This window comes from Leopardus geoffroyi, chromosome C2, assembly GCF_018350155.1.
Source record: "Leopardus geoffroyi isolate Oge1 chromosome C2, O.geoffroyi_Oge1_pat1.0, whole genome shotgun sequence".
Lineage (NCBI taxonomy): Eukaryota > Metazoa > Chordata > Mammalia > Carnivora > Felidae > Leopardus > Leopardus geoffroyi.
The window spans coordinates 143833618-143853157 of NC_059333.1; the positions used below are offsets into that span (position 1 = coordinate 143833618).

Genomic DNA, 19540 nt, shown 5'->3' on the forward strand with positions numbered 1-19540 from the left:
TATTTGAGAAACAGCTTCTAATTAATGACCTAATCCAGCAAATTATCTCCATAAATTACATTAGATATAAAATTAACACTAAATACTACGGAAAACAGTGCCTATATATACGTAATGCAACCCGTCAACAAGTTTACTCTGGCTACAGATAAAACATTAATTACATTAATGAATATAGATTCTAGACTCAGATTACCTCAATTCAAATCCCAGCTCTACTACTCGCTAGGCAAAACTGGACAAATTACTTAATCTCACTGAATCTCAGTGTCCTCTATCTGTAGTATGTATTACAACTGATAAATTATAACAATGTAACAAGATAATGAAGGTAATGAGCTCAGAAAAGTTCCTGGCACAAAACAATTAAATATTAGGTATCAGAACCATCCTATCATGTGACCGTCTTCACTGGTCATCCTATGTTAATTTTACATTTTATATTTAAGTGAAATTGAATTTATTCTTTACGTATTCACCACTATTTCCCACCTAATTTTAAGCTCCTTGAAAATTCTTCACACAGAATTATTAACTTTGTATGTGTACAACAGATCCTTACTGGTAAAAATGAAATACTCCTTTCTAGACAGGTTTGATGCAAGTCACATAGGGCTTTTTATCTTCTTTTTTTTTTTTTTTTTTTTTTTTGCTTTCATTTAAAAACATGGATATTTTGAAAGGTTTAAAAAAAAAACTGGTTTCAGCATAGGTAAGGCACTTACTGTCACTTGTCTTTCCAGGTGTTAATGGTTTCATACTCACTTAAATTGCGACTTAAGTCATGAATTCTAGGAGACAGAGGAGGCAGTCAATAATGTAGCCAGCAGATAGTATTCAAACCTAAATCTAAGGAAATGGGAGCGCCATCCTTTAGATCAAGGGTTTCTTCAATGCAAATGATTTTCCATTCATTTTATACAAATTTGCATCTTACTGAAAGCACTATTGTAACTATCCAAAATGCCCGTACATTATTAAGAAATTCTCCATTTGGATATGTGATTTTAAGTGTATCTTTTCACTACCTCAATCATTTGGATATCTATGTATTTTTTTCAGAGATTTTAATATCTATCCTTATACTACAAGATACTTTCATTTATTCCTTTATTCACTTAATCATCTAACAGATATTTACTGACTGCCTACTATGTGTCGGGAACTATGCTAGGAGTAGGGATTTAATATACCCAGACCCAGAGATGAGAAAGTCCAGTGTGTTCAAATAACTAAACGAATTTGACAATGGTTGAAATATAAGAAAGAGGAAAGAGCAGATAAGGCAGAAAAAAGGTAGAGAAAGGGAAACGGGCCAGACCTTCCAGGGCACAGATTAAGTTTTAGATTCATCCTTAGAGCAAGAGGCTTTAAAAAGGGAACTATTGGGGCGCCTGGGTGGCGCAGTCGGTTAAGCGTCCGACTTCAGCCAGGTCACGATCTCGCGGTCCGGGAGTTCGAGCCCCGCGTCAGGCTCTGGGCTGACGGCTCAGAGCCTGGAGCCTGTTTCCGATTCTGTGTCTCCCTCTCTCTCTGACCCTCCCCCGTTCATGCTCTGTCTCTCTCTGTCCCAAAAATAAATAAACGTTGAAAAAAAAAAAATTAAAAAGGGAACTATAATCACTGGTACCAAGATTCCCTAGCAAGGTGACAATGTAGAAACTGGTGACAAAGACTCTCTCCTTTGACCAAACTTGAATCAGGCTTCTCTGAGCAGACCTTGGGTTCCCTCTCTGTCCTTGCAGAATCCAGTTTGAGTGAGAATCCTGACAAATGAGTTTAATGAAAATCCCTCATCCTTGGAGCCTGACCACCTTGGATACCTGACCACCCTGTCCTCCCTCCCAGATTCTGCTGAGTCGGTCTAATAAGGACCCCCTTACCTCTGCTGTTTCCTCTTAGTAACTTTCCACCCACTGATCCCCATCCCTGCTTCTTGGATTTAAATGCCTCTTGTCCTCATTAGACTCAGGGTTGGGTCCAATCTCTCTTCTCCACTGTATGGCCACTATACCCATATCAGGATAGTTTCCCTTAAATACAGTCTGCTTTACCTTCTTTAGCAAGTGTCGAAACTTTTTCCTTAACAAAACGGTACTTTTTCTTTAACACTGGAAGCCAACTGGAAAGATACTACATTATTACAGGCAAAAGAAGACAGAGGCCTGAACTGCAATGATCAAAGGAAGTTTGGAGAAAGGAGACTAGAGATAGGATGCTGAATCCACTGGATTTGGGGTTTGGGCAGACGGAAAGAAAAGTCATGACAATGCTCCCATTTTCAAATTTGAGTCAAATTTGCCATTCATTGATAAGAAACACAGAAGAAAAGGTTTTCTAAGTCCTATGTAAGACACCACAAGGTCTAGCTGAGCTGTCCAACAAGAAACAGTGGATGAAGCTCCTTCTGGTTTCCTCTACTGTCTCTGTGAAGAAAGCAGCACTATTTACTAAGATTGAGGGGGCAAGAGGATACATTCTGGAGAGAGCAAGAATGTTTGATGTGCCCGCTGTACAGAACAGGAGATAATTAGACATGGGAGTATTTTCTATGTTTCATGAGGAACCAGAGGAAAGAAGCAGAAATGTATAGGAGTACCCATCTATAAAGCTGTGTAATTTAATTTTTCCAGCTGTTCTGAGTATCTCCAGCACAGGTAAACTGACTGAGGATTAGGAATTTACCAAAATATTAAAAACCAAGAGACATGATGATAAATGTCCTCAAACAACAAAACGGAGGCAGAAGATATAGGTCATGGATTCTAAACTGGATAGGAAAGTGCAGGCAATAGACAAAAACAGAAAACAAACCAAAAATGAAAGGTAGATTAAGAGTCTCAAGGTTCACAGAATAAGAATTACGGGAATATATCACATTAATGACACTGTAAAATAGAAACTAACATAAATTCCTACATTGGGTCCACTGAAGACTTCTCTAACAGTCGTCAAAAGCTCAAACATTGGCAAGGCTTGAATACCTCGTAAAGGAACTCAGTCCTAGAACAGCTTTAGAGGACCACTCATAAGATAGTCATGCCTAAACACACTTAACTTCATCAAGAGCCTAAACTTCAACTATATGAAAATTTATATGAAAATTTTCACTACAGCCACCTTTCCAGTTAAAACTCAACACACAGGGGGTGCCTACATGACTCAGTTGGTTAATTGTCCAGCTCTTGGTTTCAGCTCAAGTCATGATCTCACAGTTCATGAGTTCAAGCCCTGAGCTGGGCTTGCTGACAGTGTGGAACCTGCTTGGAACTCTCTCTCCCTCTCCCTCTGCCCCTCGCCTGTGCACGCTCGTGCGCTCTCTTTCTCTCTCTCAAAAAAATAAACTTTAAAAAAATAAACTCGACACACAGGTCAATAAGTAAATCACTGCTAAGGTGCCAACATGATGATCCGGTGAAAAAATGACCATTTTGTCTAGTCCTTGCACAATAATTTAACTCTTTTAGAGATATCTTTATTAAAATATCTTTATTAAATGTCTTTAAATCTTTATTATAGGGGCACCTGGCTGCACATGCAACTCTTGATCTCAGGGTTGAGTTTAAGACCCATGTTGGGCATAGAGATTTCTTTAAAAAATAAATTACAGCTTATCAAATAGAATCAGACTCATGCCTCCCTACATCAATGAATTTGGTTCCTATTGAAACAAATGGACTCTCCTTCAGATCCCTCTCCAAAAAAACCTAAGTCTATAAGGATTATCCTGTACACAAATAATACCTGTTTTCCTCCAAGCTTTCTCAAAGTATGTGTATTTACATACACATAAAATCTAAAAATTACAGTTTAATGTCATTAAGCAGTGCATGCGACTCATCTTGCTTCTTATAAACTCCTAAAGCGGTTAATGCATAGCACCAAGGAACTGATTCAGTTGCTAAGGTATTAAAGGTAAGATTTTCTCCATGGAGTTTCCATACAAGTCCTTTCTAAATGATCATCTCATTAACAATAATACAACATCTCAGGTACGTGTAGGTCAAACTGACTAAATAAAGGTCTTTCTATTTACATATCATAAACATTTATATATGTTACTTATTTGTTTATTTGTATGTGTGTGTGTATGTGTGTGTATGTATATACACACACATACACACATATATACAGGCACTTCTTTCTCATTACGCCTCATTTATTGTACATGGAACCAGAAGCTAAATTCTTCAGTATAAAACCTTTTGATGCAGCTTTAACTTAGACATCACATAAGTGTTTAATCTGGACATTTATTTGGATTTGTTAAAATTTTAAATGAAAAAACAATACATGTGCATGTGCATATGTATATATAAATCTCAAAAGAATGTAATGAAATGTTAGTCTTATGAAAACGGATTTCCAATTTTTTTTCCTTAACAGTAACCCCTGGAAATATAGTACACACATTATCTGTCCACATCCATGTATGTATATGTAACAAAAGTTTCACAAAATAATTATTTTTCCAACTGTACTGTCTGGTATTTTCTACTTTTTTTTTTCAATGCTTGTGATAATATAATACATTATTTTTACAAACCAGTAATAAATCATAACAGCTTGGAAAACAGTGAGAAGATACAGAGAATGAATATTCTGACATTAAATATCCTTCCTAAATTTTATTTAATCATACCTACTTTAGAAGCTGGACAAGCAGAGACTACTCAGGGTTTTAGCTTCATAACTATTTTGAATAATGGAAGACAAAGTAAAAAAGGGTAAAAATTAACATTTTAATTCACCATCTACACCATGAGTAAAAAGTTTTGATTAAAGGCCCTAGTCCTATGATCTAAAATACAACGGTCAAGTTCATTTATTTCAGACAACAAGCTAAAGCAAAAGCTGTTTACTCCAGATTCAAGACATTAAACACTAAACAAACACTAATCAACAGGTCCCACCAAAATGAGCCTATCAGTGTTCATTTGTTTTGATGTATTGGCATTCTCATGAGGCAGTTTGAAAAATAAGGCTGATATGGTATCATCTTGTCTCTCTACAAAAATTTTTCTCAATGAACCATGATTTACTTCTCCCATAAGATACCTCTACCTATTGTAGAGGCAGGAAAATGCAGCAACCCCCAATGATCTGAGATGCAGTGCCACCAAATTAGAAATCTCAAACTGCCCCTAACTGTTTGAAGTTCACAACGGGAAGTGAGGAGGCACTGGCACCATAAGTATAAAACAATCCCTCGTGGCTAATCCACTCAATATTCACCACTTAACCTTTCAAACCCATTTATTGCTAACTCTATGCAATTAGGACATGATAGCAAAATTAATTAACATCTAAAAACTGAGTATTAAATGCAATTATGTAAAACATGCGATTTGTATTTTTCAATTGTGATCTAAAATGATGAAATTTAACCTGAAAATTCTTTCCCTCACTCCCTTTATGACCTTATCTCCCACCTCTCCCTAACACACTTCCAATATGGTTCTAATTCTGGGTGAGCCCACACGTTGCTATAACAACTATGTTATTACAGTAAAATACTGTTTTGACTTTTAATCAATAAAATTATTTATCTGTATCTTACCTCTATCAAAACTGTTTTTTTTTTCTTGAAAGAAAGCGAGCACGTGAGCTGAGGAGGGGCAGAGAGGGAGAGAGAATCCCAAGCAAGCTCCACATTCAGCGCAGAGCCCCACGTGGGGTTTGATCTTATGACTATGAGATCATGACCTGAGCCAAAATCAAGAGTTGGACACTTAACCGACTGAGCCATCCAGGCACCCTAAAACTGTTTTTAAAAAAGATTTGAAGTAGCTTGAAAAATGGAGGTAAGAAAACATCAATCTCAAAACAAAACAAAACAAAAAATGCAACTGACAATGGTCTATGACCTCCTTTTTTTTCTTTTTTTTTTTTTTTTTTTTAATATTTATTTACTTTTCAGAGACAGAGACAGAGACAGAGCACCAGCAGGGGAGGGGCAGAGAGAAGGAGACACAGAACCCAAAGCAGGCTCCAGGCTCCGAGGTATCAGCACAGAGCCCAACCCCATGAACCTGAAGTCAGATGTTTAACCAACTGAGCCACCACGTGCCCCCTTACATGACCTCCTTAAAACAAACTGCATTACCTTAAAATTCCTACAATAAGGACCTTTCGAGAAATCACATTTTTGTGGTAGAATGGTATCTTGACTAATATAACCCATTAAAATTCAATGTTACAGGTAATCTGAAAATTCCTAAATATCTCCAAATTGTTTAGTGATCCAATGGTTCAGATTAACACATACGCATGTATATGAGAGTGCATGTGTACCTATATATGTACATGTGTACACATATATGCAAAATTCAGAAGCCTCACTTTATCCAATTAAGTACACTTGTACTTAAATCATTCTTGTTATTTCAGATTACAGAAAAAATATAAATGACAATTAAATTTAAGATGAAACTATAAACTCATAAAATTTCTTGTCACTGAGCCTTAGCAGAATAACAATTAGGAACTATCTTATACCTACTCTGCCAAGCAGTGTGCTAAATTCTTCTATACTGAAATACCCTACAGACTAAATTCTGAAAATCTAACGCTAATAAGATACAACAAGATCTCCTGAAAACAGAATTAAGCAATCTAGTAACCTCAACTATCTATAACAAGTCAAGAATCAGAAGACCATCTGAAGAGGCAAGATTTGTATATCAGAGTGACACCACACAAAACCCTTCTCCTCCCTACCCACATTTAAATGACTCTGTGACTTCCTCTGTTATCTTTAAAACACGTTAAGAAATTCAATGACAAAAGAAAATAATTAAAATAAGATTTTAACAGACCACAACAGCCTAATACTAGTGATCAGTACTCATTTTTAAAAGGAGACACACATATCACATTTCAAATGTTCTGTCAAATGGTTAAAATTATTTAAATCAAAAAATCGTATTATGCTTTAAATGTCTAAACGTTTTGTCAAAATATCTCAAGTTTGGTGCTTAAGGCAATAAACCACCACCTAACCTGTGAGGTAGCAGAACAAAATACATACTAGTCTCTGTCCCTGGTTCCTGGCACAGAGCTCCTAAATCCCTCATAATCTTGTAAGTGATAAGGGCACCAGAGGCATCTTTCCTTCTAACATTTGGTCTCTGTCTCTGGTTCCTGACACAGAAGTCTTAAATCCCTTGGAATTTCCTGCATGACAGTAGGGTCTTTTGTTCTAACAAGGTAACTCTTGGTGGCTCCTGGATGGGGGCTGGTCACCAGAAAGCCCAAGCCATGATGAGAGGCTTGGAATTCAGCCCCAACCCACTCTCCAGAGAGGGGAGAGAAGCTGGAAATGGAGTTAATGATTGTCATGCCAACGCGATGAAGCCATCCATAAAACTCCCCAAGTACAGGGTCTGGAGAGTTTCTGGGTGGCCAAACACGTGGGTGGAGGTGCCGGGAGAGTAGCAGTGGCACTCTTAATGGACAGAAGCTCCACCAGCCCTTGCCGCACCCCTCGCTCTATGCATCTCCTCCACCTGGATGTTCATCTGGGTCCTCTACCATATACCCTTTCAGAATAAACTGGCAAAAGTGAAGAAACTTTTCCTGAGTTCTGTAAGCTGCTCTAGCAAGTCAGTGGAATCCAAGAAGGGGTCATGGGAACCTCCACCGTATAGCTGATCGGTCAGAAGGACAGGTGACAACCTGGACTGGCAACTGACATCAGAAGGGGCAGCTGTGAGTCAGAGTGCTTAACTTGTGGGGTCTGATGCTATCTCCCGGTAGACAGTGCCAGAATGAAGTTAAATTGTAACACCCAGCTAGGGCCACAGCATTGACTGGTAGGAGGAATCCCCCCCTACACACACACACATACACACACACATCTGTCGTCAGAAGTGTTGTAAGTGTGGCAGTCATGTGAGAGAAAAGGAAAAATACAGGAAGAGGACTGGGTTTTTCCCAATACATAATTCCTTCCCACAGAGCTATCTAGAAGATCTCAATGCCAGAAGTTAAGGATAGTTAAGACTTTGTTTTCTATTTCTTCAATCAATATGGAGACTAATTCTTTTAGAATTCTGTTACATGAGACATTGCATAAAAGTATACAATGGTTACTAATTACAAGCTTCCACAGGCACATTCAGCATTTTATGCACACTATATGCTTTTCCCTGATCCTGAAGAAGCCCTGTAAGTATTATAATTTCAATTTTATAGATGAGAAAAATGAGATTCAAAGATGTGAGTTGCCCAAGGCCACCTGGTGGCAGATGACGATGTATGGGAACCCGACATGTGTCTCAAACCCAAGCGTGTACTTGTCACACCAGGGTCTAAGGTTAGGCTACATCCAAATTTTACCTTGTCTTAAAAATAAGGCTTGGGACTTGTGGTTATTTCGTGAATTTCCTATTACTGAATAAAAACAGTTCAATAAGCTAAAATGTAAGACCACATAAAGGCCAATTTTGGTCTGAATGAATCCCTTATTCCTAACAAAAGGGAGGCCAACTGCCCAGATTTAAACAGGCTCACAGCAGAACCTTATCCTGAGGATACTGCTAATGGTACGTGCATAAATGGATAAAGAAACTCCTCCTCAACGTGTTAGAAGGTCATCTGGGAACAATTATAAACAAAACAAAACTAAGTACAGAATATTACTGAAAGGACTCTATTGAGCCAGGGCACTGGCCAGTTATGGCACCTGTGCAAACACAGATGCACAGACTGGGAAGTCAGGAAGGTGGACTGGGAAGTCAGGAAGGTGGGATCCAGGAAGGAAGAAAGCCCACAAACCACAAAATCATAAAATTTAAAGCAAATGAACAGAACAAAAATTCTTTTATGTAAGTAATAATTCTAAAGAATTTAGAGAAACAGCACAATTTCGAACCAATATATATAGCAGCTGACATTGTATCTGGGCTTTGAGATCCCTTTTCTTGCTACTGGTCCTTTTGTAATTGTATACATTAAATGTCACAGATTTTCATAAAGCAATTACACAAGTGTTACTATACAAGTAAAATACCAATGCACTCTTTTCCAACAATGTATTTAAATGTATTTAGAACTTGTGAAAATATACTGAGCCATAAAATTTTCATTTTAACGTGCTCAACACTCACTTGCCTGAAATTGTATCTCAGGGTAAAAAAATATTAAGTACTCTTACTCTGGGATCACTCCAAACTGTATTTATTCAATATCCACACCCCCCACCCCCCACCCCCGTCCACCACAACAGAACAAAGGCAAAAAACATTTTCTTCTACTGGCAAAGTAAGAGTCTTTTGCTTCATGGTAACACCACCAGACAGAAGCTATATAATTTCTTAACTGACTGATTGAACAACTCACTAGGAACATATTCAGCTTCAAATCTTAGGAGTTCATGACATTATCCTTATATTCATTCATTGAACAGTCACTGAACATTTTCTACACGTTAAACCACAGAACAGACCTAACTGCGGGAAGAGACCTAAAGGAGGATTCATTCAACAATGATCCAGAAAAATTCAGGTTTCCTGAATCTGGAGGCAAAGAGGCAAATTTCTTTTAAATACTTTATTTCTATAATATTAGCAACAAAGTCACAAAAGTTACAGTAATAAAAGCTGTTAACTATAAAACTCGGCTCAATTATCTAAGGCTTTCAAAGTATCATACATGTAAAATGATCTAATGTGATTAATGTTAAATGGCATTGACAAACAGGGATCACGGATTACTCTAGAATAATGAGATATGGAACACGAGCGATTTCGCATCGACCATGAGTTCAAATCTCAGCTTAGCCTCCTACTAATTGTACGGACTGGGAAATTTCAGAAAATCTCTCTGCCTAGGAGTTCCCATCTGTAAGAGGGATAATAAGTGATTAAAAGATGCCTAATAAGATGCACGGCTCAAAGCAGGCTTTCTCTAAAGAGTCAGTTACCTGTTCTTCCCTTGCCCCCAAGGCAAAGGACAAAACCCCCAAGTCCTCGATTAGCGATTCCCGACGTGAGAATCACACAGCATTCCTCCTCCTTATCCAGTGTGCCCACTGGAAGAGGTTTCATTATTCCATCTCAGGTGCTGGGAAGTCTAGGAATACCACGGAGGTTTACGCTCAAATAGGAAAATACTTTCAAGAGAAGAAAAGAAAAGATTCTCTTTTCCAAGTTACTGACTTCTAAAACCTGGCTCAACAGAAGAGCCCCCAGGGTGGCTCAGTCAGTTAAGCATCTGACTCTTGGTTTTGGCTCAGGTCATGATCTCAGGGTTCCTGGGACTGAACCCGGCATCGGGCTCTGTGCTGACAGCACCGACCCTGCTTAGGATTCTCTCTCTCTCTCCCTCTCTCTTTGCCCCTCTCTTGCTCGTCCTCTCTCTCTCTCTCTCAAAATAAATAAACTTTAAAAAAGTTTTAAAAAAATGAAAAACCTAGCTAAACAGAAATCATTTCTTAGTCTTATTTTTAACTAGCTTTTTTAACTAATTAAAATTAGTTAATTCGTGAATTAATCAATCCAGCCTGAGGATCAACACTTCCCACGTGAGGAAGGCACAGTCATAGTGTCGTCTTCCCACCACACCTCCAGGTCACACAGCTCTGTGGGGAAGCGGCCGTACCACACTCAGCGTAAATGGTGCCTTCTGGAGCAAAACCAGGAAAACAGCATGAATGGTGCCCCCTGCCACTGCACCACTGTAATCTCAACAATTCATTGTAATTAGTCTGGGTGATTTTTTTTTAACATTTATGATCCTCGATTGAAGTTAAGTATAAAAATTGCAAAGGAAAATTCTAAGTTTAAAAAAATATACAACCAAACAGCTCTTTTCCTATGCCTAAGGCATTCCATGTATAACAGCATCCTCAGTGTCTTCCCACTGGCTTCTACTGGCTCTTCCACAGTCTAAGTCCCAGGACAGAAATGACGTGAAAGTGAAAGGACAATCAGGACATCAGTAACATGCAAACCCAAAGGTGCCAAAGGACTCGGACATTCAGTAACACCAGTAGGCATGTAGCATGTGATTTTACCGAGTCGTGTGTTCACGACTCCCTAAGTTAAAGTTAAGCAGTTCATAACATATTAGACTACATCAAGCCATATGTCTCTCACGAAATATGTTAACCCATGACATAAAGTGACATAAGAAACCATCCCCTCTTTTACCGAATAGCTACTATGTTTGCGAGGTTCAAAATCCAAAATTACATAGAAAGGGACACACTGGTTTTGTTCCTACCCCTGCCTCAGGTCCTGTTCCCTCATACTCTCTATGGCAACCATTTCTTGTTAGTCTTTTTATTTACCTTTCCAGTGTATTTATAAAAATCCTAGTAAATACAACTATACGTTCTTATTATCCCCCTTAAAGAAAAGGCGCTGTATAGTGCCCTCTGTCCCTCACGTTGCTTCTTTCCATCAATTTATCCTAGAGATCTGCCACATCAGTACAAAGACATCTTCCCCCCCCCACCTTTTTTTTAAGAGCCGTAGTACCCCACTCTGTGGATATACCATAATGTATTCAACCAGACCCTATCAGGTTGCTTCCAAAACATCTTCTTAAGTGATACATTTTTTTTTTTTTTTCAAATCTCTCCTGCCACTGTAACCAAGTGAATTATCCCTCTCACAGGACTTGTTTTCTTAGACCTGTAATAAAACAGATGAGTGACCTACTGTTCATATTTCGTAATAACCATCAGAAATTTCCACTTCACATGGCTGCATTCTCTCCCCAAAGTTTAATGTATTTATTAGACGATTTCACAGAGCCTTTAATATACCATTATGCATTATGAATCTCCAAAATGTATACTGTGTGACACTTCCCAAACTTATCTGGCTACACAGAGTAGTTCTTTGGCCAAACCTGCTATAGATGAAGTATTCCACAAAACAAACTTTAGCAAATACTGGGGCATATATAATTACTGTCATCTATTTAAACAAAATGTAAGACTACTATGAACATTAAAGAAACCGGCTAAGCCAATTTTCAGACTACGTATTCCTTAGCTATTTTTTGGATTAAAAACCCCTTTGAGATCTCAATGTAAAGCTACTTGATCCTCGCCTACAAAGAATGCATACAAACATAAAATTTTCCAGTGTCTGGGAATTCATGGACCACAGTCCCCATGGTCTTATCTATTTTAAAAGTAATTTTGAATAGAAGCGCTATATTATCTGTGGCCTCACTGATATTTCAAATGCTAGGACAGAACCCAGAACTAATGAAAAAACAGCACAGAATTCACCACGAAGTGTACCTTGATGTAAAGCAAATAAAGCACCCTCAAAAGGGATCATGTTTAACAATTAATGATATCACACAAAGTAAATCCTATTAAATAACTGTGGAAACGGTTACGAGGGGTTGTAGTCTTATTTTTACACAGGTGGCTCCCATTTTAAACAAATACATTAGATTCTTACAGGATTAAGAAAGTTGGTCTTTAATTCATTTTGTACAATATGATCTCAAGATCAAGGATTTTCAGAATGAAATGCATTTCACATTAAACAGCAGAATCTACCAGAAATATAATTCTGCTGCAGATCTGAATGTGACAATGTGAATGCCCAGGGGAGGAAAAAATTCCAGGAGTTTTAAATGTAGAACAGAAAATCCCCAAGCATGATTACAGTCTAGCAGGTGAAATGATTAGGAGAGAGAGAGAAGTATTAAATCGAAAACTGACAAACGCAGGACTACCACATCTGATTTGGGACTGGTACCCTACAGGAGGGCAAAAGGGCAGAAGGGCATTCCAAGGAGAGGGCCAGTGGGGGCTGAAGCCCAGACCAGGCTCCTCTCATGGAGCCTTGTGCTGAAGTTTGAATCTGCTTACAAGGGGCATCTGTTGTAATTCAAACAAAGAGTTCAGTAATACCCTTCTTCCCTCTCTTCCCAGACAACTTCCTTCCCCCCAAAACCCCATCCACCCATGGCAAACATTAAAAAGTCCTACAATTTTTAAAAAGGAAAGATGTTTTCTAGATCATGATGGTATCCCAGCAGCCAAACTATAATAGAATGGAAATTTCTAATTTAAATTCTTATCAAAAATGGTATTTTTTTATTTTACAGAGAGAGAGAGAGAGAGAGAGAGAGAGAGAATGCGTATGTGAGCGGGGGAGAGGGGCAGAGGGAGAGAGAGAGACAGAAAGAATCTCAGGTAGGCTCCAAGCTCAGTGCAGAGCCCAACACAGGGCTCAATCCCACCACCTTGGGATGATGACCTGAGCAGAAATCAAGAGTCGGACGGTCAACCAACTGAGCCACCCAGGTGCTCCCCAAAATTTGTTGCTTGACAGAACTTTTTTTTTTTTTTTTAATGAAAACATCTCCAATACTTCCATGGAACTCAATGAGAATACAGTCTATTATATATGAATTTGCTTTATTCCTATCTTTGTTGAGTACATCAATTCCCAAGGTAAGAATCTGTGTATCTTCAGTATTTTTCCAGAATAAAGAATGGTATCAAGCTTAAAACACCCTATATCTAAAAGAACATGCACCAAACATACAAGCACCAAGTGTTAATTATATGCTACAGCAAATTCTGAGAAAGAGATTATATGTATCATGTTTACCCTTCTCATGCTCTTCTGAGAAACCATTCCACACTCTTGTCTATGATATAAAATAAAGTATAGCCACCTTACACATGTGAATCCATTTCCAAAGGTACATCCAATTCCCAAGTTCCTAGTCAGAGATGATACAGAATTCAACAGCTTCTCCAAATCGGGCAATCTGACAAAAAAGAAGCAGTATAGTCCAGGAATATAGAAAGAGAAGACAATTCTACACTGGCATGTGAACAAAATGAAAACCAAATGACACTAATATACATATTCCCTACAAAAGAAAAAGAAATAGGTAAAATATTAAAGTATTTTTCCTACTTCATTATGAAAGGCAGACTATGCTTTACCCTTCACTTGGGTATTATTCAAAAAAAAAAAAAAAAACCCTGCTTAAACTTACTAAAATCCAAACTATGGCTTAATAAAAATTAAAATATTTAAAAATATCCTCTTTGGAGTAAATATGGAAATCTGTTTGGAATAGCCCATCTAGAGCGTTTCTGCACTGGCAAATCAGCTCCAGATAAAAATGCACATTTACATCATAATCACATTATCTTCATAAACCAAGCATTGACAAAAAGTTTTGGCCACTCTCATCCTCCATCAGTCATTTAAAAATGTCTAGCCCAGGGAGGCAAAGAGTCACTAATTTCGAAACCTAGCACTACTCCAGGCTAAGTCCTCTGCCCTCAGGAAGACTTAACAGCAACACTACCAAACACTATCTTAGCACCATGCCAACCATAGACCCCTTCACGGTTTATCATCATAGTTACGAATAATCATCAAAGTCTCCCCAAGTTATGTGATTCAATGAGTATCACTCAACAAAATACATGAAGTTGCTTGCTAAACAAAAACAGAGGCAAACTTCACTACAAGCTAGAATACTGGAATAGCTACCTGCTTTGTACAGGAACCAAGTTCTCTTGTTTCAAAAGGAGGTTTAAAAAGGGGCGGGGGAGTGAGTTGCTGCATCCTTACACATACATACACAGATCTTTATTACGAATACGTGCTTACAGCAAAATCTGAAATACTGTATCCATAAAACTGGTAACTATAGGAGAATCCACAATCGATAAGAGAAAGCTACAATATGAATCAAAAACCACACTGCCTAATGTGTAACACTAACCCTTAGACTCACCTGTATGTTCCTTTATGTAAATGGCCCATTTTGTGAACTGTAGATTCTATCCACTTTAACATCATATTTGTGATGAAATATAATAAGAAAGAAGGGGAAGGAAAGAGGAAGAAAAACAACCCACTACAGGATGTTGACAAGTTTAACTACTAAGGCTTTAGAATATATTGGTTCATACCCACATACCACTAAAATAAACCAGGTTCCTCTAACAACAGGTTACTTTGGCTTTCGATTTTAACCTACTCAAGTAACAGGAGTCTAGTGTAACAAAATATTCTAATTTTCATACCCTAAGCTCCCTTAGAAGAAAACCTGTGTACTTCTCGGTCTCAATTACCAAATAAAGCAATTCTTCAATCCAACTCAATTGTCCTACAGCTTAATTTGAATGGATGAGATTTCCTATCTCTCCCTTTATTACAACTCCATAGATCGTGGTGCAGAGAAACAAACCAACTACAGGCCGAAAGGTAACGAAAATTCTGATAATATGCGTGGGGTACATATGATCTCTAGAGCTATCAATACCTAACCACAGATCCCAAAGGCTATGCTTACTTACAGACCTACCAAAAAAACCTTCTACTTGCCAATCACCACTGAATTCATCCTGGTTTGTTAGTATCTTTTATTTATTCTAATGACTACTTTTTTAAAAGTGTCTCTAATGGACTCAGGAAAATGTTTTAACTGGCACTCACAAATGGAATTAGCAGGAATGCAAATGGCTATCACTGTGTTCACTAACACACGCCAAAGTAAACTCAATGAGGTTAGGACTGTCTACCTGTGTGCCCATACCCCAGTGCCTGGCACCTAGGAGATAACATAATACCCATGAAATGAATGAAATTGTGTACCAACAAAATTCATGGAGCAGCCTGAAAATTTCAGTGGTAACAGAACTGTATTAAATAACGTACTGCCTAAAAGAACGAACAATTGTCAAAACTTGGGAACCTTCTAACCAGTGCTGTCTGTTGTAACAGAGTATTTAACCTATATGAGAAAATACGACTGATGGTTCAAGTCAATTCCAAAGAGAAGCCTGCAATACGTTTTTGTAATAAAGCAAACAAAAGTTGCATTTTTATAAGATAAATGACTTTCCTCCTATCCCAAAACCATGATCAATGAAAATTACAGAATTTTAGAAGCAGAAGAAACCTGAGAGCCGAAATTATGGAACAGATGAACTTGGTTCAGAGTCATATATACTGCCACCAATTTATTCAAAAATTTTGCATAATCACATACCCAAGATAGCATTTGATGAATATTAATTTTATTCTACTTTTTTGGCTATGCTAAGTAGTTGCCAGTTGGAGAAGTAATGACTGATGAGTATCATACTCTTCCGTTCTTCTGACTTTATTTCCCAGGGGAAAACTGATGAGAAAATATAACTTTATTGATACAAATAGTTCCTCTCTTCCCAGTTTTCAAGTTACAGTGTTCGTACTCCATAAACCACAGTTCTACAGTTCTCTCATTCTATTTTTAGACTGTGTGATAGTTTATTACATTTGATTTCTATTACTGACTTGCATATTTACTGTGGCCAAGTCTTATTTTCCCAAAGATTTCGAAAGTATACCCTTCCAAAGTGCTCCCCTGCCATGCCATTATTAAGTGCTTGATAATTTCTTTGTCATTCATTTGGATGTAAGTTTCATTAGTGCAGAGTTGGTTCTGTCTTGTTGGATATTACACAATAGGTTCTAAGTGTTATTACAATGAGGAATGAATGAATGAATGATTTGGTAGGCAATGGCATTATCATGCCTTTTTTTTTTTTTTTTTTTTTTGTTAACGTTTATTGATTTTAGACAGAGAGAGACACAGTGCGAGCTGGGCAGGGGCAGAGACAGAGGGAGACACAGAATCTGAAACAGGCTAAAGGCTCTGAGCTGTCAGCACAGAGCCTGATTCGGGGCTCAAACACAGGAACCATGGGGTCATGACCTGAACTGAAATCGGAGGCTTAACAGACTGAGCTACCCAGACGCCCCTAGCACGCTTCTTTTGATAGCTAAGCAGCCAATATCTGAGAAGACATCATAATTTCTATCCAGTTTTATGAAAACTAGAATGTTCTTTAACTGCTCTAAACTGAAAATTCGCAAACAAATCTAAGAACAGACAACACTGTATTTGATACACATTAGTAGAGAAAGTGCTAAAAGAAAGAAAGAAAGAAAGAAAGAAAGAAAGAAAGAAAGAAAGAAAGAAAGAAAAAGAAAGAAAGAAAGAAAGAAAAAGAAAAAGAAAGACCTCCAAAATGCAGTTTATTCAAATGTCACACAAAGAATTACGGAAGATTCCTTAGAACGAGTTTCCAGGATTCCATTACCACCACTGTGACTTGATCCTCCCCTAAACCACTGCTAAATGACTTCACTGTCTGGAGACTCCCTTTTCCTCCATGATTTGAGAATTTGTAAGTGAACATACTGAAGTAATAATCAACGACTACTCTCCAGGGCCTTACAATAATCTTTAAAAAAAGATTGGGGGGGGGGCGGGGGCGGCTGGTTAAAAACGCGAATAAAAACACACAAAAAGCAATTTTCCTGTTAGTTGTGAAAGACTGGAAAATTTTCACTGCATCCTTCCCTCCTCTGCTGGTCACAGAGTAAGAATTGGAAGCGGAAAATTTACAACACTTCCATGCCGTTTGAGTCAGGAACTACGAAGAGAGAGGAGAATCACAACTGTGGGGACACATGTATTCTACATGAGAGCAGGAAGTCAGTTTGTCGAGCATGGGCCGCCCGTCCAGCATCCTAAATGGGAACGCTGGCCTTCTGCAAGCCCACCCCCAGTCCCCTCTAACCCTGAAGCGAAAGCCACCGGGATACAGGATTCTGCTAGGCTGATTTAAAAAGGAGCAGCTCGCAGAGCTCAGGACACTTTCCTCTTTCTATTTGGCCTGCGGCAGGAGGCTACTCCCCTGGTTCTCGCCAAAAGAGGAGGCGGACCAGGCAGAGTCAGCAGCGAAAAGCAGCCTTGGCTGCGAAGGCAGCTCGTCCACGCGGCCGGAGAACTCACCGAACAAAAGCACACCGCGCGGACCGGGTGGGGAGACGCGCAAGAAGGGAAAAGATCCACCCCAACTCTTCACCACTGCCTGGGGCTAGAAACAGGTGGAGCCGCGCTTAGAGGGAGAAGAAAGATGGATTTTCGAGGGGCTAATCTGAACTCCAGCGCCAAGGCAACTGGAACCGAGACCCCCGGCCGGGGAGCACGCCCGGGAATAAGGGAGGCGAGCGCTGCGGAGAGAAAGGAAGAGATGGTTGGGGTCAAGGGCTGACGGACGGCCCCGCAGGGCGCCGAGGATGCGGGTGGCGAGGATGCCCGCGGCGCGCTGCCGCCGGCTGCCCCCACTCGGGCCTCCTGGGCGCCGCAGCCGCCGCCGCCCCCTCGCCCCCGCGCCCTGGGCGGCCACACAAAGGGGATGGCGAGGCGCGCCGGCTGCGGGGCGGCGGAGGGCGCCGGGCCCGGGACGAGGTGGCCGGACCGCGACGGCCGCCGCGCCCCCGCCTTTGTCTGCCTCGTTCCGCGCTTCCCCCACCCCCGCCGAGCAGCCGTGCCGCCCGCGGCGCCCTCACCCCGCTCATTACCCGGGTGAGTAGCGGTCTCATCTGCTCGCCGGCCCCATCCGCCTCCATGGCCCGCCGGCCAGCCCGCGGCGGCCGCTACGGAGCTGCCCCGCGCGGTCCGCCCGCGGCCGCCGCTGCCGCCGCCGCCGCCGCCGCCGAGACCCGGGCGCGCGAAGGGAAACGAACGTGCGTCCGTGAGCGAGGCGCGCGCGTGGGGAGAGCCGTGCGCGGGAGACGCGGGGCGGCGGGTGCGCGCGGCGGCCGGCTGGCTCTCGCCGGGGGAGCGAGGCCGCGGCGTGGAACGTGGAGCGAGAACTGAGCGAGCGGGAGGACGAGGCGGGGGAGGAGGAGTGAGCCGCGTAGGGCCCGGGGGCGGGGCCGCAGGCCGTGACGCGCGCGGCGCCCGGGGCCCGCCCCGACACGCCCCCTCCCCGCCTCCCTCGTCACGCCCCCTGCCAGTCTGGCACCGCCAGCCCGCTTTGCGCGCCTGCGGGCCCCGCCGCGAGGCCACCCGGAGACGGGGCGGGAGGGAAGCGGGACGGGCGTCCGTCCCAGCCAATCGGCGGCTCGCGGCGTTCCGCGTGCACCGCCACCGCCACCGCCACCGCCGCCCCGCCTCCTCAGGAGGCTCCGCCCCTCTTTGTAAAATCGTAACTGACCCAAACAGATTGTCTAACTCGTTTTGCAGGTGCGAGATTCGCCTGAGGTTTCGAAGTGCGGTGGAGGGTTACCGTGGCCCCTACCTCCTAACCAGGCTCCTTACAGAGTCGCAGGAGGGTAGGAGGATGGCTCCCTTTTCCAGGACGCTCACGGGAACCCCAAAGGAGCTAACGGGTCTTCGTGACTCCTCCAAGTTGTTTTGTTTTTTTTTAATCTCTCAGTTCTGTAGGTGTGAACCCCAACTCTGAAAACAGTATCCTCGCGTGCTTGCCCCCTTGACCAGGCACCACAGCGGCTCCCACACTCTTGAGTCCACCCTCAAATATCCACACCTCGAGGTCGGCTCTCAAATATCTACACCCTCACTGGGAAGGATGATGGGATCGGCCGCACAGGGTCACGGGTGGGTTAAGTGTATTTCTATCCGCAAACGTGCCTGACACTTAGCATGCTTCTTATGAGCATCACTGTGCACAAGCTTATCGTGAATGTTTTTAAAAGATAACAAAATGTTAGCTGAGAGGAGCGACATCAAT

General features: G+C 41.0%; 1 protein-coding gene across 10 annotated transcripts in view; it reads right to left on the minus strand.

Annotated features, from left to right (window-relative positions):
* Window positions 1-18672, minus strand: part of SLC4A7 (solute carrier family 4 member 7) — a 110621-nt gene extending 91949 nt beyond the window's left edge. For 4 of the 10 annotated variants that reach the window (XM_045436386.1, XM_045436384.1, XM_045436381.1 and 1 more), the window contains exon 1: window positions 18366-18618. In XM_045436386.1, the coding sequence (XP_045292342.1) occupies window positions 18366-18413 (48 nt within the window). In that variant the 5' untranslated portion in view covers window positions 18414-18618. Of the gene's footprint in view, window positions 1-13656; window positions 13753-18365 lie in introns of those variants that run through there. The other 6 variants (XM_045436391.1, XM_045436393.1, XM_045436388.1 and 3 more) reach the window with 3 other exon arrangements.
* Between the last annotated feature and the right edge of the window lie 868 nt (window positions 18673-19540).